At 41.8% G+C, this 26,122-nt stretch overlaps 2 protein-coding genes and 1 long non-coding RNA gene across 3 annotated transcripts; 2 read left to right on the top strand and 1 right to left on the bottom strand.

Moving 5' to 3' along the window:
* Nucleotides 1-4,943: 4,943 nt before the first annotated feature.
* Nucleotides 4,944-8,094, top strand: foxd3 (forkhead box D3). The gene has a single exon (XM_023794675.2). It carries the CDS (start codon nt 6,520-6,522, stop codon nt 7,633-7,635), a length of 1,116 nt encoding a protein of 371 aa, XP_023650443.2. The 5' UTR covers nt 4,944-6,519; the 3' UTR covers nt 7,636-8,094.
* Nucleotides 8,095-14,969: 6,875 nt separating this feature from the next.
* On the bottom strand, nt 14,970-16,944 carry LOC140578456 (uncharacterized). Its single transcript, XR_011982632.1, has 3 exons — nt 16,881-16,944; nt 15,494-15,629; nt 14,970-15,005 (listed from the first exon to the last, which is right to left on the bottom strand). It is a non-coding gene; the product is annotated as an uncharacterized lncRNA (long non-coding RNA).
* Nucleotides 16,413-26,106, top strand: alg6 (ALG6 alpha-1,3-glucosyltransferase). The gene is made up of 14 exons (XM_023794550.2): nt 16,413-16,633; nt 16,904-16,988; nt 17,914-18,003; nt 18,127-18,215; nt 19,015-19,097; nt 19,285-19,349; nt 19,629-19,814; nt 20,860-20,995; nt 22,742-22,827; nt 23,161-23,245; nt 23,331-23,401; nt 24,223-24,291; nt 25,142-25,337; nt 25,672-26,106. The coding sequence occupies exons 1-14, from the start codon at nt 16,552-16,554 to the stop codon at nt 25,867-25,869; spliced, it is 1,521 nt and encodes a 506-aa protein (XP_023650318.2). The 5' UTR covers nt 16,413-16,551; the 3' UTR covers nt 25,870-26,106.
* The last annotated feature ends 16 nt before the right edge of the window (nt 26,107-26,122 follow it).

Below are 26,122 nucleotides of genomic sequence, written 5' to 3'. Positions count from 1 at the left end.
TTTCCCACCAATTAACGCCTGGATGATTAATTAAAGTCTTTTCCGTTTATTGGTTGCAGGAAACCGTCGCGATTTGGTAAATAATATTTTTGATCTACGAACATTAGTACTACATTCACCGTGGTGTTCTCGTGCGTTTTTTTCGTAATCGACGTCAAATTTACATTTGTATTAATGAACAGTGGTGCATGTTTCTAAAGTCAAACATACTCAGATCACTGGGATGATCTCATTTTAGAATCTGACATTTTAGACGGGACTTGGCAAAAAGCAGACTCACTTTCCATATTTATGTTGTATAAAAACAGAAGCTCTTTCAGTAGGAAATTCTGGCATTGAAACAACTGAATACAAACCCGAAACCAACCAGGCATATTACAGCCGCTCATATTTCCCAGTACACGTTTGTCAAAGTAATAATCCATTAATCATGCATCATTGTGGTATTTTCGTACAGACATTATCCTGGGTAAGTAATTATAAAATTATTTGTATACTGTACCAATAGGCTGTCAGCCTTTATTTATTGTAGCAACAGTGAAGTAACAGATGAAGTGCAGGCGCGAGCTCTTTTAAGTCACTAATTTTCGCACTTTAACTGCGTTTTTTAACTTTAATTCAATATCATTTTAGACACGTGGATTAGAAAACAAAAAAACGGCTTGCAACACGACGCAAAATACGGTGTGCATCACGACGCCAGCTATAGGTGCTGAGTGAAAGGTAAATTCTTATGGCGCTTCACTTACGCTATTTACAACGTAAGTCATCGGTAATCGAACACCGCTTTCTCGCGGTACTAAAGTGCTATTTCGGACATAAAATAAATGACAGAAAAACATACAAACCTACTAACACCGCACTTACTTAACACGGCACGTCGGCATGCTAATCCGGCTGACATTTAACTCTAGGTGTCATTTTCCACCCATAGTCAGTCCACATCACGGTTCGTCGTGGGATGCTTGTCCAGATCAGCAGCCCATCATATCTTAAACGATGGCTCATTCCTACGCTAACACCAAGCTTCATCTGTCGCTGTCTTCACAATTAGGGGTTCCAATAAGAAAATAAACCCGTCAGCAATTTCCCAACACGAAGGACCAGTAGCCTACATTACGAGCAACATTTCACTAGCCTACTGATTTGTTTTACATTTATTAGTATTTTAAGGACCATCAAAAAAAAATCCTCGTGAGACAAGACATTTTATTTTTGAAACACACAAAGTGGTAACGCAGTCCGGGTATAATTAATCCAGTTTTAAATATATTTTCTATCTTGAAATCAACTTCTATTTTCATCGTTCCTGTCTGGAAAAAAATAAAAGAGTTGATGAGACGTGCATGTGAAACCTCATTCTTTAACGGATTATATAAGCGCAAATCACTGTCAATATTAACTTAAATATAAACAATAATACCAGAAAAATGCCGCGCCTAAATGATCGCAAACAAGCGCCGTCTGCTTCCGTGGAAGCAGAGTACAGTGCCAGCATGTAATATATACACAGGGAAATATTGAAGCAGCATGGTCGTTTCACACTTTCAGTTGTTGATTTTTTTTTAGATGCAGCGTTTTCATTGGAGACCTGTCTTGCAAACGCTGTCTTTAAAACGCTCCCTTTCTTAATGAAGCGTTGGACCATCTCTGTACTGAAACGTCGATTAGAACTATGGCGCTCCAACTACATGCAAAATTGCAAAATCAATAAAGAATCATACGTTCATCTTTCGACACAAGTCACACATCCTTTAACAATAATTACAGTTATAATTGTTTTCATGTTTCATAATGATAAAAGCATAAAATGTAATAATAATACTAATAATAGCAATAACTATTCATGTTGGTGTATAGGCTTATTATTAAAATATATGTTAATCTAATTTGAAATAATTCTATAAAAGCATGTAGCATGCCACTTGCAATATTGTGCGAATTTTGATTTTATCGCTCGGTTATTGATCTCAGTATTTAGCTAGTATCTTGTGTTAAGCGCGTGGACAGGTAATTTAGAGCACATATCGATGTAAAAACTCCAGTATGTAAGAAATTCGTTTGCGTGGCTGCCCCACGCCTTTTAAATCAGCGCCATGCCATGTTCTGTTTTGTATAGCGCGGCAATTATGTTATTTTCTGTTTCGTGCCTTTGCGCGTTGTTGTGACGCTGAACGGCTCCAGCGTGATTCCACAAAAGGGACGGTTAAAAATGAGCAACATCATAATGTTTGACAGAAAGTTGCAGGTTGATAGAGTGGATTCTTTAAGGGGGTGAAAATGGTGAATTCCAAAAAAGGCTAAGATCGTGCCCTCTGGAGGGTATAGCCTTGAGGGAACCATTGTGTCAACCATGAAAAAAAGATCCAATTAAAGATCACATTTAAATGAAAAGTAATTTTTAACGCAAATATGACGTGGATATTTCCCCTCAGAAATGAAATAACGGTTTTCAAGAGAATGGCTGGTTTTGATTAAATCTGACATGCTGACAATTCCGCGTTGATGTAAAATAATTAACATAATAGCCGTAATTAAAAGCGCGCTAACAATGCCATTAATTTATCATACAGTTTTACTAGCTTGCTGCCCCCAACTGCTCTCATCATTAATTAAATGAGTTGCCTTTCAAAGAATCTGCTTTTACACTATAGCGATCGTTTTCATCGCAGTACAATTTAACCTTTCACCTTATAAAACCATTTTGGTTAAAGCACTTTCGTTCAATTTAAGTCTTTAGAAACTTCTTTTTAAGCGCCAGTTTTCCTTTGTGCGCCTTTTGCTTCAAGTGAAGACAGAGCACTAATACTGCATGTACTTTTGTCCTCTGCCCCAACAAGACAATAATATATTTTATTTCTCTATTGTTTAGCACATTTTATAAGCAAGAATGTAAAACCAAACTTCATAACAGCTGATTCAAAACATTTGCCTGAACCCAGATCGGTTAAATACGGTATAAATAAGCGATATATTAAATATTTAAGAATTGATACCGATATTATCGTTTTTATCAAATTTTTAATCAACTCGACTTAAGGTGCTGCGACGATGTGAAACTTAGATTAGTGAAAAGCCTGGATCCAGGTGATTGTAAGCAGTCGTCAGAGTAACTATGATTTAGGGTAACTCTGGACAAGCTTTACGTTTTCATAATTTATTTACTGGAAGTAAAGGTTTTAAAAAGATGAGAGGATGCCAGGTCTACCTCTAAAGCGATTAATTACGCCTTCGAAGGGATTCCCCGCCACCTCGCGTAGGAGGCTATTCCATTCAGAGATAAGGCCATGCGGTACAAATCTACAGTTATTATATTGCTGAAATGTAAAAAAAAAAAAATATCCTTAATCGTGCGTACATTTAATCAGGTGGTGCATGCCCCCATTGAGTCGGTGAATCTTTGCGTTGGACGAACAATACCATAAACACCAGTATTCTGCTTTATTCTCCGCGTAAGTTTATTCTCATTTGCACGGCATAGAAACTGTTCACCCATAAAGACATGTTTTTCTGGTGCACCGTTTCTCCCCCGACATCGTTTTTTTAAATTTATATAATGAATTAAATGTATTTTGTACTATCATTTCGCTATTGGCGCACTATTCGTAGTGCTAGTATTCGTGTTGTCACCTGTTATGGCTTCGCCGACTGAAAGCTCTAATGCTGGAAAGAGTTGGCTTATTATTTTAAAAGATTTTGTCCGACCAAGCCGTGCGTGTGCGCTTAAATGTACATTTCATTAACAATCTACAAGAGTGTAAAGCAGGATTTATGGGGCTTCAAAAGATCACCGAGGGGACACGTTGTATCATCTATTTTTTGTGCAGTAAGGCGCCGTGACTCTTGAATTCGAATGCGGGAGACTGCTGAAAATCAATTCAAGATAAAAAAAAATTAAAAAGAATTTTCTGACAATGTTTATATGTCGGGGCCAATTTCCTGCATATTACGCTCAACAACGACAATTATTATTCATGTAATAATAATTATCGTTATTAATATTAATCTAAAGATAAAGAAGAGCGAAAATGTAAACGATGTGTAAAACAAATATTGAGTTTTAAGGAAATGAGATCGAACCTAGAGAGCAGGTTTCATCTTCTAAGTACCAGGTATTGATAGACCAGAGATCACATAGTTCAGATGGCGCTCTGCGTGAGCGCGCGACCACAATACGTGTCTAATCGGGTAGAAACGGTCCTATTCGCTCAATCGCGATTATTAGCGACATTTATTTAATACTATTTTTAGTATGCTAATTAAAAGCCTTTTCGAAGACGGCATGTGCAATTTGTTCTGTTTTCCCCCCTTTAGTATAAACAATACACATAAATGCTGTAAAAGACAAAATATATATATAGAGAGAGAATAAAAGGGGTATTTATTAGCCTATCTCCCATATAAATAACTTTATGAAAATATATGAACCGATATTTAGCGACAGATTTGAAATATTTTAGCAGTCGACGGTTCGTCATTACCCAGTATAGTACTGTTCTTATTTAAATAAATGATTACCTCAACGTCAGACAAGCAGTTTAATATTCGTTATTTATCATTGGCTGGACTTAATATTTCCCTTTCGGAATGGTTTTAGAACATTTCTATTATTGATAAATGTTTGTTTGCCTATTAATCAGTGCAGTTGGAATAAATAATTATAATAATAATGACAACAACACATAAGGATAAAGAATAATACTTTTTAGGAATTCATAATTGTCACAGTGCTCTATTTTAAAATAACCGTTTATTTAATACAAATAAACGGTTTTTAAATTTCCAATCCCAATCCAAAGTGGTCATTAAAAAGCACAATGCAGATAATATTACAATTGATGCTCACAGTGCTATCACGTTTGTTCTTGTTCTCTTGATTCAAAGGGGGGTGGGGGGGTGGGGGGGGTGAACGCCTGAACGTGCGGATCCCATCGCTGTACTGCCTTTCAGGAGGGGCCGGACGAAAGACTTTGAACTGAGCAGAATAGACCGCCACGGAGAACCGCTACTCTGTTCCCATCGTAAAGTCATTTACACATTTTTGTTAGTTCTAATAGAGGGGTGGTAAGAATAATTGATTCTGTTGTCAATTAAGGATATTTTCATTACGGCAGGAGGAGAGACTTCCAGACCAAATCAATAGGCAGTTATATTGCTTGTGGCACATAGATAACTAATTTCAGTCTGGAACATCCTCGAGACTCTCCCGCTTTGTATACATAAGAAGAGCGCGTTTCTTATCAAAACGCCTTTACCCTTAGCATTTTCATTACGAAAAGGAAAACTGTGCTGAAGAACACAAAACAGATATTTGATGTACGTGTAAAATATTTTCTACTTAAACTAAGTTAAGGAGAGCGACTTTTCCCATCAACTTTTCCGCAGGCTACACGAGTACAAACAACAGTAATGTAAGGAATTCTGTATTCGTTTTTACATCCTTTTCCTGAGAACGTCCTAGAGACAAGCCTTATCCTCATGGTTGTGAATAGCGCCTTACATTCACTTGCTCCCTCATTTCCTACTTTTTCATATGCTAACACTTGCAATGATTAGGTCGTTAACACCTCAGCACAACCCGTTAAAAGCTTTTATTTATAGTTGCTCATTGTTACTGCATGGCCTCGTTCCTGCTTCATTTCTTTAAATCCGCGTCAATCAACCGAAGTTAATATTCAAGTTCAATTTGAATGGATGACACAGTGGAGATAAATAAATAATAATAAACTTGCCTTTGAACTAAAAAAGACCTCAGCCTTCCACCTTAATGACAATTACTTCATTCGCTTTAAGACGATCGCAAGCTATCGACCGAGGACCGCACTTTATTTTTAAGTATAAATTCCATCGCATGCAATAAACACGAGCACACAGTAATAACTAGAAGAGAGTCAATTAACTTAGCTGTAGACGTTTTCATTCAGCAGCTTTCAACACAATTTGTTTAAACAAAATTAAGATTGGTTTTTACAGCAGCAGAATTAATGCGCGTCAGAACTGAAGGTTTCAATCATGCAGGCCAATTGTCTCTTTTCTCTCTCTCTCTCTCTTGCCCCGCTAATGTTAAATGGTCTATGACGGACGAACAGAGCCAGGAAGTAGTGGCAAGCGGCTTTACTGTTGCCCCTTTGTTGACAAATCCATGAAACAACTCCGGACTGCATGGTATAACTGGGGGGCCAGCTGACGTCACGTGGCCACGTGACCCCGCCGATAGTATATCTTTAACTGAAAAGTAATCTATCAGACAGTCCTTAAAAACCGGCCTTAAAAGCATGTGTCATCCCGACTGCACCACCCGGAGTTCGTCTTAGTTACTATAAAACGCCTTTTGAAGGGGGACTGGTGTAAAGCACGCGACACAATTTAAAACTTAAGGCTACACACGACAGGAGAAATATTTTTTAAAGTTTCCCTGGCAGGCCGGGCCGACCTGCATTTAGATTTTGGTGACATTCGATCTGACGGCGACGGGCCACGCACTTACCTCTGGGTTGTTCCTCAGCAAAGTAAGCTGTGATGACTCTGTCTGGAGGCAACAGTGCCAACGACATGTCCGGTCAGACGGTGCTTACTGCTGAAGATGTGGATATCGATGTGGTCGGAGAAGGCGACGAGGAAATGGAGAGGGACAGTGACTGCGACAGCCAGGGGATTCATGAGCGCGCCGAAGAAGTGGAGGAGATCGGAGTTAAGGAGAGGGCGGGCAGCCCCTGCGAGAGCTCCGGGGAGGGTGAAGGCAAGGCGGACGGACAGGAAAGCGCGTCGGGTCCCATGCCGAACAAACCAAAAAACAGCCTGGTAAAGCCGCCGTACTCGTACATTGCGCTCATCACCATGGCTATACTACAGAGCCCGCAAAAGAAACTGACTCTCAGCGGGATTTGCGAGTTCATCAGCAACCGCTTCCCGTATTACAGAGAGAAGTTTCCAGCCTGGCAAAATTCCATCCGGCACAATCTGTCCTTGAACGACTGCTTCGTCAAAATCCCAAGGGAGCCGGGAAACCCAGGCAAAGGCAACTACTGGACGCTGGACCCCCAGTCGGAAGATATGTTCGACAACGGCAGCTTTCTCAGGAGAAGGAAACGTTTCAAGCGACACCAGCCTGATATTCTCAGGGATCAGACCGCACTCATGATGCAAAGTTTTGGGGCATACAGTCTTGGAAACCCGTACGGCCGACACTATGGGATTCACCCAGCTGCCTATTCCCATCCGGCGGCTTTGCAGTACCCTTACATCCCTCCAGTGGGTCCAATGCTTCCTCCGGCAGTGCCCCTCTTGCCGTCAACCGAGCTGAACAGAAAAGCTTTCAATTCTCAACTTAGCCCCAGCCTACAGCTGCAGCTGAGCAACCTGAGCACCGCGTCCATGATCAAGTCCGAGCCGTCTAGCAGACCATCCTTTAGTATAGAAAACATTATCGGGGCTTCCAGCACTTCGTCCAGTGCCCAGACTTTCCTGCGGCCCCCCGTGACCGTTCAGTCAGCCTTGCTGAGCGCACAGTCGCTGTCCCTAACCCGGACATCAGCCGCTATTGCTCCTATTCTCAGCGTACCCACGAATATTATTTCGGGACAGTTTTTACCCACAGCATCAACGGCGGCTGTATCGAAATGGCCTTCTCAGTGATTTTTTTTTGTAAACTTGGGGGAGGGGTAACTGTACAGCACAATCTGGCAGCACTGGACTCTGTCCACAAAACTGTAGCCATGTAAAAAGTTTAGAATGAGAGAAACGAGCGAAATGGAATGCTTTCTGTACAGGTAAAATTTGTAAATATTTGTACAAAAAATTGATTTACTTGTTTGAATTGTTTTGTTTTGTCGTTGCCTTTATTTTATTGTTCGAACTGTGTTTTATCCGAGCTTTCTCGTTTTGCCCCGAAAGCTCTCCGCAAATAGAAATTCACATTATCATTATGTTTTTTTTTTTGTTGTTGTTGATTTTGCTTTTTAATAAATAAAAATACATTGTTATAATTTGATTGGAGAAATACTGTGTTTATAAAATTTAAATATATGTATTCTATGTAGTTCTACTGTGTTGTAAATTGAAAATCCTTTGTTAATAAATTTTAAAACAAAATAACACAGGTTATGACAAAATGATTTAAAAGAAAAACAAACTGTTATAATTATTCTCGAATTGCGTTGTACAAAAGGAAACGTCTCATTCTGCAATTTTAGAATGGCAAAAAAGTCGTTCGTACTTTACACTAAATAACGTTAAAATAACACTAAAGCAAAACGTCTCTTTATAATTCCAGAAGTACAATATTAGCTGAATAATTTAAGTTTTGTTACAATTATTGTTTAATTCAAATTCCATTAGAAATTAACTGGTACAGTTTCATATTTTTCGATTTGCGTGACGGTAAAACAGTATAAACTGGCGTAAGACAAACAGCAGTAAATGAAATACACCAAATAATATTTTTAAAATATAAAAAATTTAGGCAACGGGATGTTTTTCAGTGAAATATTTCAGTATGTCGGTTAGCCAGATAAACTTAAATTACAGATACGTAGTCACGATAAATATAGTACAACTATACACTTTATACATAATAAAAGTAATATTTATACATAATAAAATATAGATTTTGTAATAAAATTAGAGTTTATCATCACTCGATTTAATATGTGTATAGTGCATACCAAAAATGTAATGTAAAGAAACTGAAAACAGCATTTTACGATTATTATTTGTCTTCATAGCCTAGTATTACTATTATCTTATATTTTCCAATACAGCTAATACGACTTGCCCCATCAGTAATACTACACGCCGCGACTGTAGCGAACGACGCTTTATTTAGCCTACGGATCGATGCAAAAATACAATAATAAAGCACATTAAAATAGTTGTATAGTTAATTCAAATTATGAAATCATTATTAATATATGTTTTACCTATAATTTTTTTAGGTAAATACATAGGCTTTATTAATATCACTTTAAACACGACAGACACATCTATATAACAGCGAACATAAAAACACGTTGGTTAAAAACATGCCTATTATATAATTCAGCATGTTTTTGTTTTATGTAATTGCGACAGTACAGATTAAATAAAAATAGCAGTTAATCTTTACGTGGTAAAATAAATTGTGATTTTTCCAGGGTATCTTTTTACAAGGAAAACTTAGGCGGTCTAAAAACGTTTGCACGTCGCTACTATAAAAGTGACACTTCGCTTCACAGTTGTGTCTGGCTAATCAGTTTTAGACAAACAGCAAATGGTAGGTGGTGTGCGCCGCACAAAGGTTACTGCTATATTTAACTGATACCCATGGGAAAAGTGAAAGCGCCCGCTTCTTGAATTCACTTTCAGACTGAAGAAGCTGCTGATACCATACTTTCAATGACACTGGATAACAGCGCAGTCATTCCAGGGCAGACTTTTTATTCCTTAAAATGAGGCTAACATTTCTTTGCGCATTGCTGTGATGCTTGCAGTCACTGTGCAGTTTGAGTACACATACCACAAATGATTTATTGTGCCTTATGATGTGTAGGATTTCCTTAAAAAAAAGGGAAAGGAAAAGTCATTGCCTCAAGAAAGCAAAATTAGCGTCACACGTGTGGCTGAGCCAATTCCGCACGCAAATAGTTCATTGCAGCGTGGATGACAAACGATTACATTTTCGGGGGGCAGATATTTTGCGGCGTACGTGATTATTTTTGCATGTAAAAACCTGCCATTGATAGTGTGAGAGGCGGATCAGGTTCTTTTGCGCAGTTTGGTTGTAGGAAACATTTGTTCTATCTAACAATTATTAAACAAAAATTTAACAAGATGCCATTCAACGCAATTCAACCTTAAAAATATGACATAGGTAATAATCTTTATTCGTATTTTTTCCTCAACCAACAGATAACTGTGTATCACCATGCATCCCAACGCATTAATTAGTAATTTGTCTAAAAAGGCCTAAACAGTTTTCTCGTATCTTATCCTTTTCTTGCAGTAAGTTGTACTGAAACAGCGATAACTAGAATCATCGCTAGATGGCGTTTCACAGCGTTATTATGCTTTTAGTAAACCGACTTTAAAAGGAAATAACTGGAAGCGTGTGTTCGACTGCTGAGACCTGGGGCAGTATAGGGGGTTACACCTGGCGGAGCAAGTAATGTCAGTGTTGACGGGATATCATATTTATCTGGGAGTAAGGACACTGAATTGTTTAAATTGTAGGGTGTTTAATGGACGATCTATTTAAAGGTTACTCGATGGCAAAGACTTAACTCTCCAACAAGTGCAAGGTTGCGGATCCTTTTTATACGACTGATGTCACGTATGCCTAATAATCTTTCATAGTATTAGGTCGGTATTACTGAACGACAAACTATTTTATATTCCTATTCTTTAACAAAAATATTGTAATATTTCCAAATGATAAGTTTTAACCTTAAGCCCACCGGAGTACCTTAAGTACAGTACCAACAGGTATCCGAGTAACCGATTACGATACGACGATTTTGTAGAATGTCATTAAAGCGGACACACTGCATTTTATCATCCCTTATATAAAGCAAAAATGACACCAAGAAGAAATTTTAAAAGGAAATGTATTGGGGGGGGGGGGGACTCATTGACACCGTTTCGAAAATATGACTGAACCGAAGGATGGACAATAAGCGCAATTTAGCAAAAGTGAAAACTTTCTGCCCTCGAACGCTACAACTGTGTCAAAATGTTGACCTCTGCAGCTGCACCTGCTCCCCAGCACAACACGTGTAGAATGGGAACGTGAAAATCGCCGGTTCCCACAGACACAAGAAGCAGATTCTCCGTGCAATGTTTCTTACTCATCAACATTAAGACCTCCGAAGTGGTTCGTGTTTTATGTGAATACAGGCCTGCCGGCCAAATACTTTGATGTTACAAATATTGCAAGAGAGACATTGTAATGATTATTTAAGCCTAGCAGATGGTTTCAGAAGAAAATCGCCCTAAAGAATTCGTTATAGACTATTTTATTTATTTCTGGTATAATTCATCAAATTCTGTAGAAATTTGCAAGAATATTTTTGAATAATATTGGAAATATTATAATTAGTTTAAAACATCAGTCAATGTTTAAAGACAGGAAATATGGCAATAATAGGAAATCATACAGTTTGCTACATCGGTGTCACCGTCTTCTAGCATATTTCTTACAAAATGAACAATGAGCGCCTAAGCAAATTAAACATTTCTTGAGTTTGGAGTGGCTTACTTTGGAAATGGTTGAGATGATTGAGGTGAGGCAAAGGAAAAACGCTTCCGAAAAAGTGTCCCTATTTATAATCGGTAATATATACCCTGTATTTATGTATTTTCATGCGAAATCCGCTCATTTTACTTAATTTGTATAATGTGAATATATGATATATATTTAATAGCACCTTAAAGAAGAAAAAATGTAAGTAAAAAATAGAAAATAATCTAATTAAATAAAAAATTAAAGGTTCACCAGGTCGAGGACTTCGGGTCAGGTGCGTTCGTGCACGAGGCTATAGTGTTTAACAAAGATGGCTGTGCTGATATTCACGTTCAACTCACTGTTCAGTGCTTGGCTTGTGTTACGCCACCCATTCATCCATACACCCATTTGCCATAACTGCAAATCCCAAGGAGGCTGGTGCCGATTCCAGCGGTCACAGGACACACGACGGGGGAAATTTGGAGGGGATACCAGTTCATCACAGAGCACGAATGTTACTTCTAATTTCGTATGTGTTTCACACGAAAGGCAAGTAATATTGACAGTACATGGTCAGTCTGTCCTAGACCGAGGCACTACGTCATATAGGTCTCTGTCAAAGTGGCGGGGCAGGACGGAACACTGAAGCCGAGATAGACAATATATTTGGCCATTATTGGGCAATAGTCTGATGGCTACAGTGTAGGTGAATGTGTTTTTATAATTTACAGTCATGTCACTAACAATTTGGAATAAATAATAATATTTTCAATCAGGTAATTGTTTGGTTTAGCTTGTATTGAGAATTTAAACAGTTGTTTTCACCTGACCTGTTCTTTACCTTTAGAAAACCTATCTATCATCCATCCATCCATCCATCTATCTATCTATCTATCTATCTATCTATCTATCTATCTATCTATCTATCTATCTATCTATCTATCTATCAAATATAGTCATTATTATTATTATTATTATTATTATTATTATTAGTAGTATTAGTAGTAGTAGTTACTAAACTATTATACTATTAAAAACCAAACATGGACAGGAGGAACCCATGACAGAAAACTAGTGATTGATTATTCCTACATCGTGATGAAGAATCTGGAAGGAGATGGTTATACAGACGGAGTAAGAGTACAAAATGATATTAAAATATCATCCTGAAAACTAACAACAAATCAATTGTTATAAACGAACGATAAACATTTATATAAATAAACAGACAACATTACTAGAAACGTAGAAGTCCAGTCTTTGGAAGTCCACCAAAAAAGCACCATAAAGCCGTGATAGATCTGCTGAACTATGTCGCCGTTGGACCATGCCAGCCAATTCATCACGTAGGGGGCAGATTGAATAAACAATTTTAAACCAATTCATGATAAGATATCGTAAGATTCATGCTAGATTAATTGCCACTGATTAATAGGCGCAGAAGGGTGATGTCAATCACATTGTGTTGTGGCACCTTTATATCAAAGTATTATGATGTGTATTTTGTCTACAGTATGTCCTTCTTTTGTATCGGGCCACACTCTTTGCTTGAAATTGTGCGCGTCTGTATATAATACCAATTATATACACCGCATACAACGTTAATTACAACTTAGAAGATTTTTTTTAACAGAAATATTAACCTAAATGTGAAAATTGGCATGCCCTGTGTGCTGATGTCTGTTACCCAACATCCACGTCGCAGTGTCTGTGTCGCGGTGTCTGTGGCAGGGTAAACGTCACACTTCTTATCATAAAAGCCCAAAAATAAGACAGTCGCGAGCCAAGCTGAGTTTCCCGACGGGAATCTGCAAAGCCAAATTAGCTTGAAGCGTTTTTGATACGCCCTACCGAGCCCCGCTTTAATATCTACGGAAGCGGAACATGTTGAAATACGGGCGAAATTAACCAACGGAGTGAAAAAATAATAAATTGAATGCAAATACAAATAAATCACCGCCGACTACAGGTACCATTATGTCAGGGTGTCAATGACAAGCCAAACCACCTTGTGCAGCACATCGCAGACAGTAAATGTAGATGCAGCAGTTACTCAATATTTAAAAGCCGAAGAGATGAAGCAATAAACGACAGAGTAAAGCCGGGACACAGGGCATTAATAACTAATGGTTGCCAGTGACTAATAGGCTTCTCATTGTAATGAAAGTGTCACTGCAAATCAGCAGTTGTCCAAGGTTATTATTATTTATAAATATTTGATGTATTAACTACAAAGAGGCTTGCTTTACCCCACAACTTTTGTGCCTGTAGGAAAGCGCGCTTTACCATGCACACGGCCGCTACAATATAGCCTATATATATATATAGACACAGCGACTCATGTGTGGCTCCAGTTATGGAGAGAAAAGGATGGATATCGGGTGGGTTGCAATATTAATGGGGTGAAAGTGCTGTAGTGTCTGGCCATCTCCGTTTGGGTGTCTTTGCTAAAGAGACACCAAGGAGTCCCCGCGCCTGTCTCTTAACGAGCGGTGATTTAACCTTCCTCTTGCACCGCGTACTCCGTCAATATCCGTCAATATCTAAAATCTGTGTTAGGGCATAATGATACTGCTACTATTAAGGCAGGTCTCAGTATGAGATAAAAAAAAAAATTAGACTAAGACTCTATTGTTAATTTTAATGAATCTGACCAACGTACTGCGATATATTTTGACTAATGATTTAATCACGATACTAATACTGTCTGTCCATTGTGAATAATAATGTGTAATTAACTGAGCACCTTACCAAAAACTATGGAAGAAGATACTTATATACAGGAAATTGTCCTGGTTGTGGCTAATAACCGGTTGGTTATTAATGGTCATTAAATGTTTTGAGGGCGTTCTCAATCCAAAGTGCAGCTTTCAAAATATCACCATCATCGTCATCCTCGTAGTCGTCGACATCATCATCATCATCATCATTTTCCCACCACTCCAACTACTGAGGGTCAAGGTGGTTACACACCAGTCATGTTTGGCCAGATGTCTTCTTCTATGGACACAGACGCTACTTTGTTATGGGGGATCCCCTGATGTTCATATAATCCCTCCAGCGTGTTCTGGGACTTTCCTGGGGCCTCTACTCACTGGGATGTCCCTGGAGCAGTCAGCTTGGGAGCTGACCAGGTGGCATCCTTACAAGATGCCCAAACCGCCTCAGCTGACTCCGCTCCATCTCAAGGGGCAGCTGCCCTATTTTGAGGTCCCTTTAGATCTCAGAACTCCTCATGCCACCACAGAGAGACCAGAAACCCTGGGAAGAAAACTCATTTTGGCTACTTGTAGTTGCAACTTTATATTTCCTCCATCACCCGCAGCTCATGAACACAGCTAAAGGATCATGGGTGTAGATTTGGGGATGAACTTCTTGTGGAGGTACCATGTGCGTTTAGGGAGGCAGGGGGTTCTGGGCTGATTTGGGCCCCCAATGTCGAAACCAAACCTACGTCCTTGTGAGGGATATTTATTGGCCAGCAAACTATGAGGCCCGTCTTACGATTCCACTTTACCACCAAGGGCCCCCCTGTGCCTGCAAAACTGTCCCCTCCAAACCAATCGGCCTGATAGTATCACATTCCCTCTTACTGTTACTTGTGAAGGAGATCCTGAGGTACTTCAGTTCCCTCGTTAAGGGCAGATTCTCCCCCTCCCCTGAAAGGAGCAGTCCAAAATTACCATAGACATTCTCATCAAACCTTGATTGTTTGTCTGCGTTGTTCTGATCCATCTGACCACCTCCGCAAGCATTGAATTCAACTCACCAAGTGGTGATCAGTTGATAGGAAGGCCCCTCCCTTCACCTGTGTGTCCAAAACATAGGACATCAAGTCACATGATATGATCCAGGTATCTGCATTTTTTATTCTTTTCATTTACAAAAAATCAGTTTTACAATATTATCAATTAGAAAAGTCACTTGTTTAAACCACCACACCCTCAAACAAACACAGAACCAAAGGTGGAGAGACAGGCAGCCCCATGGACTTTTAAAGAAAATACATAGACATTATAGTTCAATGGTACAAGAATAAAAGACCCACAGATGTGTTTTTACCTCTCTTGTATCCTTCAAGTTGGTATAGTTGAAATATATTTGCCCCACTTAAATTTTTTGCATACATTTTTGTACTTTGTTAACCATCCGGTATGACATATCTGCATTTTTTAATATTTTTATATTTTTGAACATATTTCTACTTCATTATAATTCGCATGGTGACCCCAGAGGGGCAACATTTCACAGTATAGTCATATGGGGCAAGGTACAAAAATGCTTGTGCATATCTACCTTGATATGGTGAGATGACAATAAAGAATCTTGAATCTTGCATCATTCCCCTTTGGTGCCTCTGGAGTGTCCCCCCCCACACCTGCCTCCGATCACGGAGACGCCACGATCAAGAGGTCTGTATCCAGAGCTGATGCTGTGTGTGAAGGAAAGACCACCCAAAATATTGTTTAATTTGCTTGGTAATTCCGGAATCAATAATAACTTTAATGTTTTCTTACAATCAACCATGGCCGATTTAGGATAAGTACTCAGCTCACAAATATGAGGGACAAGTGCTGTAATCGGTTTTTGACTAGGCCAGAACTCTAGCTGTAATACACACACACACACACACTTGTGAAACAGAATTATTTTAGGCAGACGGTGCCAGCTTCGTGGGATGCACTGTAGCCTATCTGCCCAGCTCTGTGGGTGTGTGGAGTTCGCATGCTGTCCCCATATTAAACTCCTGTCTGTGGACATTTCTTTTAAATGAATTTGTATCTCTGAATTGCCGATAGTGTGTGTGTGTGTGTCTCCCCTGCATTCTGCCCTGTGCTTTCTGGGATAGGCTACAGACTCACTGTGCCATAGTAATCCAAAGAGGATTATAAAAAACCTCAACAATATATGAATATCTATTTATTAATAATCCAATTGCTTTAGGAACAGCCTTCATTCTTGCATATACACTACATATCATACAGACATTCATTGTTTTTAAGGTATTAATTGCAGGACCGTGGTATCATAAAGACTCTGGTTAGTCCCTATTTAACTTCACTCTCAAATTAAATCCGCTTTCTCTATACGACGATACATAAATATTTCTCATAAGAATCACAAATATGTGCATTGATGCAAGTTTGTCGTATACATAATAGTAGCGGCGTTGCTGCATGTGGGGCTTTTCATGACGACATCATTCAGCGCCAGAGACGTTGGCGTGTTGTTGCTCGCGCTTATTTTTGACGCAACATTCAAGGAAGTACATAAAGCTAGTGAGCTAAGAGCTAATTTGTGCTTTAAATGGATGTTTAACCTTCTGTGTTCTTTTGCAAAATCTACAGGGACAAATGGAAACCTGGGCCATTGTGTCCATTTGCGTTTTGCTGGGTCTTACTACGAGATGGACGGTGTCTCTTAATTCGTATTCAGGTAAGCATAGCCGAATATTCGTGTAATAGTAAAAAAATATCCAGGTATCATTTGGCTGTTATTTGAATCTGCAGCTGAAATACTATTTAGTCCGACTGAAAAAAATAGATTTCGGTTTGATATCACCATAACTGCATCAAACAAAATAGACTACGTTACAGCTATTTCCGTTTTGTTTAACCAGTTAAATGCAGTGAGCTTCTTCTTTTAGTGCATTTCAGCAAGTCAAAAGGTTTTTCATAGTCACGTTTTAAATGATCTGTCCTTTAGGTGCAAGTAAACCACCGATGTTTGGGGACTATGAGGCTCAGAGACACTGGCAGGAAGTTACGTACAATATCCCCGTTCATCAATGGTGGGTGTTTCTGTTTATTAATAAAACGCGGTTTCTGTACTTAGTATGTAGGTCTAATACAAATTCTGTATCATCATGAAAGGTATTTGAAGATACATAATGTCACGCACTGAATGACAAGTACACCTGACAGTCAGACTGTAACAGCTAATTGTCTTTAGTAGGGAACTTAAAATATGGCATGTCTTTGAAGTCTAAAAGATGGCTATAAATATATTATAAAGAGACTGAACCACTTGAAGGGGAGGTAACTTGAAATTGATGGAGGTAAATAAGTTTTTGGGCAGTGTGAGGAGGTATGTTGGATGTGGTTTTATGATATCAGGGTTTGGAGCAGAAGTTGTGTGGATGTGATTGAGATGTACAGCATGGTCCACTAATCCCAGTCCTGCATTAGTGAGCTCTGTTCATGTCTTCATACTTATTCTCAGGGACGTCTAATTAAGATGGTTGCTACATCGGGTGCATTAGAGAGATCCTAGTCTGCTAAATATTACTAAAACATTACACTAGTATATTCATTTAAAGATCTAATACAGTGCGTCAGGACTGAGGCTGTGCACTTTAACACCATTTTTCATTCGGTCATTTTTCATTTCCTTAAGAACATAGCAGCTAGATGGTTTCAGTTTTACAGGTTTATTGCTGCATAATTGAGCATGAAATGTTTTTTTTTTAATCCACATAATGGAAAGCCCAAGTTGAAATAGGAACTCATGGTGCATAGTATCATTTATTTGATTCCTGGTTTATTAATTGTTACTTGTCTTCTTGTTTGCCTGGGATGGGGAACATTGTAGGGTGTTGTGCTGCCGTCTTGCTTGTGATGTCACCGTTTGCATATGTTCACATTTCAGTCTCCCTGCACTGGTTTTAAAGCAGTACCCGGTTAGGCGTGTGCTTGAGACCCATGTTTTATATCCAGGTACTTCAACACCACGGATAACGACCTGAACTACTGGGGTCTGGATTACCCCCCGCTAACAGCCTACCACAGCCTGCTGTGTGCACACGTGTAAGTCACGCTGTTGGGCTGCTGTTCCAGGGCATCCTGAGGGCGCCGGCTGTGTCTCACACCTGGAGGATTTTGATCATGTTGTCTCCCTGCCTTACATATGTTTACTTGTGGGTCTTGCAGAGCCAACCTGATAAACCCAGACTGGGTCAAGCTGCACTCGTCCCGAGGCTTTGAGAGCCCAGCCCACAAGCTGTTCATGAGAGCAACAGGTACCCATACAGACGCTTCTCACTTTACGATGGTTCAATTTTGACTTTGCGAGGGTGGGTAGCGATGCACATTCAGTAGTCATGGAACTTTGAATTTTGATCTGTTCCTGGGCTAACAATATGCCGCACGATACTTTCTACTGATGCTGGGCGATGGCAGCATCCACCCGGCCACGCTTCCAGTCTCCGTAGCGATTGTGAGTGTAAACATCTTATACAGAGTTTAACAACATATGGTATTGTGTTTTTTTCTGTTTAAACAAATATTCCAAGCCCATTATGTTTGCCCAAGTGTGTCATATTATATCATATTCATATTTGACTTGTGGCATTTTCAGCTTCCAATGGGTTCATTGGAACGTAACCTCATCACAAGCTGAGGTGCATCTGTACTCATGAAGGCACAGAATGCACTTCATCGGCAGTTTAGCATAAAGGATATTTGGCATATTCCCATTTGCTTCACGTCATGAAATATTTGAAAGGGAGCAAACGAGCAGTATTTGAAGGGGACTGGCATTGTTGCGTTTTGGTGTTTTAGCGATGTGTGACTTGGGTAGCTCACCAAGAGAATGTTGAGGTCTTTTATTAGTTAATCAATTAATAATAAATTAATGAGCTTTGTCCAGAATCAATGTGCTGTGTGTTTTCCACCTAGGACTGCAGAGATAATTGTAATAAAATTGTGATAATGGGGAACATGAGGAAATGAGTAAGACATCATAGGTCTGAGATTCCAATGCTCTCCAAGTGTGATGTCATATCCTCTTTAACTACTTCTGATTTTTTCCCTCTTCAGTGATTGTGGCTGATATCTTAATATATATTCCTGCGGTTGTCATCTATTGCTTATATCTCACTGAAGGATCAGCAAAAAGAAAGGTTAGGAAATTCTCTTTTGCCATAGGTGGATATTTTGTTGTGTTGACCCAATAAGGGGCACCGTAGGCATGTATTTAACATGATCCACGATTGCCCGATGCACCATGCAATGTGCCCCCTGCTCTGTAGTGCTTACAAACACCGTGTTTGGGCTCCTGTGACTTGCAGCACCTTCCCTTCTCTTCAGGCTTCAACGCTGCTCTGTGTCTTACTCTACCCAGGCCTCATCTTGATTGACAACGGGCACTTTCAGTATCCTTCAGGAAAATGATGTCATATGGGTCAGTGGATGGATAGACTGTTTGGTAAAATTATATTATAGTTTTCACCCAATATCTTTAATGTAACCTTGTTTCAATAGCCTCCAAGCTATATTATGTAGTATATATTATGTAGCATAACTGATTTCCATAAGCTATACAACATCTCAGTTATTGAACATAAAACAGTCAGAGATATAGTAATGCTGATGATCATCATTCATCCTCTGACGGTGAGCACCGAAGTCTGTCTTTCTTGACGGCGCACCAGATATAACAGCATAAGCTTGGGCCTGGCCCTTTGGGGCGTGTTGGGCCTGGGGCTGGGATGGGACCTCCTGGGCTCCCTGGCCTTCACACTGGCCCTCAACTACAAGCAGATGGAGCTCTACCACGCCCTGCCCTTCTTCTGTTACCTGCTGGGGAAGTGTGTCAGGCAGGGCGTCACTGGAAGGGGGTGAGTGGGTCGTTCTCTGGAAACAAACACGTGGGCAGAAACAGCAGCGTGCTGGTTGCATTCGGAATGTTGATAATTGACCCCCAATCCTGTCCAGATTTGTTAGGTGAATTGGTGTCTCTACATATAATATGTGTGCCCTGTGATGGGCTGGCATCCTTTCCAGAATGTTCCTTGCTTCAGGCACTGTACTTCCTGGGATAATCTCCAGCTTTACTGTGACCCTGAACTGGATAAGAGGTTGTACAATGGATGGATGGATGTTTAATCTTCTGTGTGGACACCAGCGTTAGAAGAGCCTTTTTAAAGTGCAACTGTGTGCTGGCTACACACAACGACATATCGCCTGGTGAAAAGATCAGTGGGGTGATGATTAACTTTGTTTTGTGAAATCTGGAAGGCCGTGATTCTCAGTCTTTTGGCGTAAAGCCTCCTGTTCGTCTGTCTTAAATTACCGTAACTCCATATCTCACGCTTGGAGAAGAGCGCCACCCGGATATCATTTGGGGCGATAAAATCCAGCCCTGTCATTACTGTCCCCTCAGTTTGTTGATTTAGTAATGATGTACCAAGGCCGTTTGGTAGCAGATGCGCTCTGGGATTACATTGCTGCGCGCAGAAATGTCCAGATGACATGTCACACTTGCCAGTGCTCCTCCACTGCTCTGGTTTGTGTCGGCTTCCCACGAGCACCAGGACTCCTCAGCCGAGCTCCCTGGACATGACTAGACGTCATTTTTAAAAAGTCCATGTAATGTCTTTGGGCTTTTTTTCACGATTCATTTTCCTTATCATTACCTTAAACTCTTGTGAGTTAGGAATGCTGTTATTCAGACCCCTATGTTATGAAGGTAGCTATATAAACATGAAGTAAATAGAATAATATCAATATTATGAATATTAATAAATGAGGTCTGGGTAGGCGCTGTTGTGTGAAGAATGAGCTGTGTAATCATTATTTTGGTGTGAAACACATTTTCTGGTCAGATTAAGCATTAAAGACTCGCACGCCCCCCCCCCCCCCCCCCGTGCCTTTCCAGCACAGCCTGACCGCATTGGTGAAGATCGCGGTGACGGTGCTGCTGTCCTTTGCTCTCTGCTGGTCGCCCTTCCTCTCCGACCCACAGCAGGCCGTCCAGGTGGCGCGCCGCCTCTTCCCTGTTGGCCGCGGGCTTTTCGAGGTGAGGAGCTCTATTCTGCCCCCTACAGAGCAGCACGCCTACTGCAGGTAACACCGGTCTCTGTAATCAGCTTGATGTCCCTCTAGGGTCATCCCTGCTCCCCATCAAGGAAGAAAGGGAAGTAGAAATGGCTAAATAAATGGGAAGATATCAGTCTGCTGGTTCTGCTCCATCTCCCAGGACGGAGGGATAAATCTGTCGTTTTTATTGCCGTGGGGAGGCGCGCATTAGCACTGCGGTCTGCCACCTGGGCTGCATCACGGCAAAAGCATCTGAAAATGCCGGGCTGTCCTTGGGAGCCCCTTGGGCAACGTTGGCACGGGAACCGTGGAACGTGGGCAGTGAGGGTTGCTCTGTCCGGGGGAGGGGGGGGGGTGCTACGGTAATGTGTTAGAGGTCAGGGCCTGGATGGAAATTATGCCCATTGTGTTGAAGGCAGATTTGATTCCTACATTGAAAAAATTCAATGACAACAAATGTTGGCTGAGGAACCCCCCCCCCCCAGTCACCAGTGAGGCGCCCTGCTGACACGGCAGCCTGGGGGTGCATTCTCGGCTGGTATGTGGAGCAGGCCCTCAGGCGTGGGGGGGAGGGGGTCGAGGGGGCAGCCTGATATCCGGCCAGCTGTATCAGCCACCCAGCCATAGCCAGAACAGTTGTGTGCAAGCCCCCCCCCCCCCCCGATCTCTCATTTTGATCTCAAACTAAATTCGAACACGGTGGCTAAGCTCTGTTACTGTTCCCCCAGTGGCCCTCTGTGCCGGTTAGAGGCAGACCCCCACAGAAAGCCCCATCCAGGTGTTAGACGCGGACTCGCCCGGAAGCGCGTCAAGCGGGCAGCTCCGTCGCAGTTGCCGGCCCTCGGTGTGAAGATGCAGCAAATTCCTCGCCAGGCCGCGAAGTGCAGCTGCACCCGGGAATGCGGGAGGGATTTTTATGACGCTCTCAGCTGGGAGACGACGACGTACAGCAATGCTGATTATTGGCTTTGCTCTCGGCGCGGAGCGGGGGGGGGGGGATGGGGGGTTTCCCCGCTGGTCGTAATCATGCTGCCTTTGGCCATGCACAAGTACCATGCAATCATCAAAGACAATCGTATTTAAATTATCTTCAGGTTGGTGTAAAACTATGGTATTATATTTGTCCATGTGTCAGCTTAGCCATTTCAAAACCCCTCCTAAAGTCACCCCCCCAATTTGCAGCAACCATCCAGTATACGTGTATATTTTTTCGTTTTATTGTTACTGTTAATTTGCATAAGTTCTAATGTTAAATACTTTTTTCTCATGTGCAAATATAAACTTACCACTCAGATAAATAGCCTTAAGCATTCTTTGACTGCCCAAGACTTTTGCGAAGTACTGTATGTATCTGTCTGTTTATTTATACGTGTGAATTGTGGCGCTCTGTTTGAAATCTGACTGAATAAATTATGGCTAATTGCAATGAATCTTGGGAAATCCGAATGATGGAGTGATAGAGAGCAGCATGGGTAAAGGGATGATCCTCACGTAAACATTCATTAAAGCTGATTTCTTTTTAAGAAAGACAAGATATACTTTAGTGATCCCAGGGGTAAATTCTTGAGAGAAACTTCACCGAAACAGGGACTTCAGCCTGTTTGACTGAGCTATTTGGGCTATTATGTGTTTGTGTGTGTATGTTACATGATACATATCCGGTAAGTCTGTGGGAAATGCCTGGATGCAATTTCAAAATGATCTGTGTCTCTCTTTGTGTTTGTAGGACAAAGTGGCGAACACGTGGTGCAGCTTGAACGTGTTAATTAAGATAAAGACTCTCCTGTCCCCTGAGACACAGATATACCTCAGGTATCCCCCCAGCCGCCCCCCCCCCCCAAGCTCTTTGATGCTTCAGGGAGTAAAAGCAGGATTCCAGCAGCCTGGGTCACACAAGGCTCCTTGGTGATACAGTATGAGCGGGTTTAAATCACATGGGATATATCCACTTACTGCTTTTTTTAGCACCTCCTACTGGTGGGATATATGTGGCACATTTAGAATTTTGAAATTTAGGGGCGCAACCTTAACAGCACTAACAAAACTGTCTGGAGCCAGCATTCAGCGAGTGAAGCGCAAAGTCATGATTTCAGTGCCGATGTTGACCTCAGATTGACCATGTAGCCTTGTGTCGCTCTGTTTCAGCTTGGCTGCCACCCTCCTAGCTGTGTCCCCCTCCTCTGTGAAGCTGCTCACCAAACCCACCTTTTGGCAGTTCAGACTTGCCCTGGTGAGTCACTTTCACCATCTTGCCGTCTCTTCCGGTCACTCTCACGGTCCGCTGGTTGACGCCATCTTCTCCGTCCTCCTTGAAGGTGAACTCCTCCCTGGCCTTCTTCCTCTTCTCTTACCAAGTTCATGAGAAGTCCATCCTCCTGGCGGCCTTGTAAGTTCAAACCTGCCAGTTTTATTATTATTTTTTTGGATTGATCAATCTGTCAAAGAACTCCAGCCCCTCTCCATGTGATTAACCTCTGCGTGCCCCGCTGGGCTGAGTCCCATCACCCGGCTCCTATCCGGCAGCGAGCAGTTATTACTGGCTGTGGAAATGCAGGCACCGGATCTGAGAGTGTGTGCCCAGTGTCGGGGGAGGGAATAAGGGCTCATAATCGCCTTCCACGCCGCAGGGCTTCGAAAGAGCGAGCAGCTGGGAGCCTGTGGATTTGGATATGGATTCCCCGATGTATTACTCTAGATGATCCCTGTTGCTGCTTCATTCGTGTCCTGCACCTGTCCGTGAATCAGCTAGCAATGTGGGTCCCAGGATTAGGAGCGAACCAGGAGGGGGGGCCTCTGCTGGGGAAGCGAGAGCTGTGATGGGCAGGTCGGTGCAGGGCGGCAGACGCTCATCGGTGCTTAATGCCCACGCTCCCCCTGCTTAATGCGGCCTCGTGATATCAGCATGTTTTTAGTGTGTGTTTGGGTGGGTGCAGACCCCATTTACTATGCGGGATTTTATGCCATGCGCTGTGTGGCTCAGTGGGTCAGGATTCTGTGCCTGTAACCAGAAGGTCGCTGGTTCAAATCCCAGGGTTGGCAGAGTGATGTCACCAATGGGCATTTTAGCAAGGCCCTTAACCCCCCAATTGTTCCAGGGACTGGCTGACCCTGCATTCTGAAAAAATGTGTGTTACTTAAGATAAAAGTGCCTGCTAGGTAAGTAAATCTGTTTAAAATGGTCCGGAATTCACTGGCTTCTCATTCCAGGCCTGTGTGTCTCCTGATGAACGAACTGCCTCTGGTGTCAGTGTGGTTTTTACAAGCCTCTACTTTCAGGTGAGCTTACGCTACTGCCCCCTTCTGGAAAACCCCTGATATTTCCGTTATTAATATTTATGAATAATTAGTGTTCTGCTTAATTGCTTTTTTATCATGAGCATAACTTCGGTAATAAGCAGCAGACATCGCTGTGCCTTCACCGAACCCTGCTGGGATTTCAGAACAGGCTCAGAAAGTCAAAGCGGACAGGAGTTGGTATCGATTCCCGCCCGATAGGTGTAGTATTTTTGAAATAAGCAGGAATAAAAACAAGAAAGCGGGCGACAGTCGCCAGTGATATATATATATAATTCCCCTGCTTTCTGCTGACACTTTGCGGGGCAGGGAATAGATCAGCCTCCTGTAAACATGCTTTGTGTAGCCGTGTCCCCTCGCACACCCCCACATTACCTCGGCGTCCTGCTTATCCTGACTGGCCAATGAAAAACATGAATTGAATGGAAAAAAAAAAAAGCATTTTCTCAGAAATTAATTTACCAAATAAATCCAAAACAATGCAACGAGACACTCTTCACATCACAGACGTCAACGGAGTTTAAATGGACTTGCATGGGTTGTTGTCAGCGAGGAAAAAAGTGTCTAAGATCTAATCTATCGAAGATCTAATCTAGCTTTCTTTTCACAATTAAAAACAAAGTTAGTTAGCTAGCTAGTGATCAATTAAGTTGCTAAAATGATCTAAATAAAGTAATCCATACAGATTAATACCATGAAATAGGCAGTTTTCATTGCTCAGCAACACTGTGTTTTTGTTTCCATATTGGTTCGTTCTCAGACATTTGTGAGTTATGTTGCAGTGCATGAATTTGCCGTTTGACTTGGATGCCCCGCCCTGCTCTTTTCCCAGCATGCTCCCGCTCCTCCTCAAAGATGGCCTCTTCTTGCCGTACATCGTCACCTCCCTGGGTTTCCTGTTCTTCGGCCTGCACCTCCTCTCTCTGCTGGACCGCGGCACCGCGGATGACCTGAGGCTGGGCCCGCTCTGTGGGCGCCTTGGGGCTTGCCTCCCGGGGTTGACCTTCTCCTCGCTCGTCAGATGGGGAGTAGGTGTCGCATGTCTCGGGGACCGGCCGGCCAGGCCTGCTCTATATGGGGATGGTTCCTCACGCAGGTCAACCCGGACATATTTAAAGACAAGCTGGTGTAAAAGATGAGGCGAGGCAGCCATGTTTTACTGACCCCCACCGACTGCCGCTCCTAAAAATGGCGGCCCTCCTCCCCCCACCCTTTTTCATGGCTGATAGATACCTCTGTTCAAAATGTATTCACTGATGAGACTTCTAAGCACTTGTGGAAGTCGCTCTGGCTAAGGGTGCCTGCCAAATGCTGTAAATGTTACTAAAAGCCCCCCCCCCCTTTTTCTCTCTCCTTCCCCAGTTCGCCTCCTCCGTCCTTGCCATAGCTGCCCTGACCTTCGCCAGCGCGGTGCTGGCCGCGCCGGCCCGCTTTCCGGACCTGTTCCCCGTGCTGGTCTCCACGCTGACCTATGCCCACTTCCTAGGGGCATTCGTGTACTTCAGCATTGTACAGCTGGTGGATGTACCGCGAAGGAGCAGCAAGAAGAAAGCAAACTGAACGGCTCATCCCGCTAGAGACACAGCAGGACTATCCGTGTCCGGGGCCAGGTCCGGTCCGCAAAATAATCCTCAAAGGAAGCGTCGCTCATTCCAATTTTGTTCTACATATCAGGGTCTGCAGGTCTGATACTATTTTTTAAATACATTTTCTTAAAGCATTCCTCTTTTTATTCAGGTGACCCCAGATTTGACCTTGAATTTCATTAAAAAGCACCTTTGGTCGTCTCCTCAGTAATCTGTCTAAATAAACC

This window comes from Paramormyrops kingsleyae, chromosome 15 (genome assembly GCF_048594095.1).
Source record: "Paramormyrops kingsleyae isolate MSU_618 chromosome 15, PKINGS_0.4, whole genome shotgun sequence".
NCBI classification, from domain to species: Eukaryota; Metazoa; Chordata; class Actinopteri; order Osteoglossiformes; family Mormyridae; genus Paramormyrops; species Paramormyrops kingsleyae.
The sequence above is the reverse complement of the archived record's forward strand: the minus strand, read 5'-3'. Positions and strand labels throughout refer to the sequence as shown.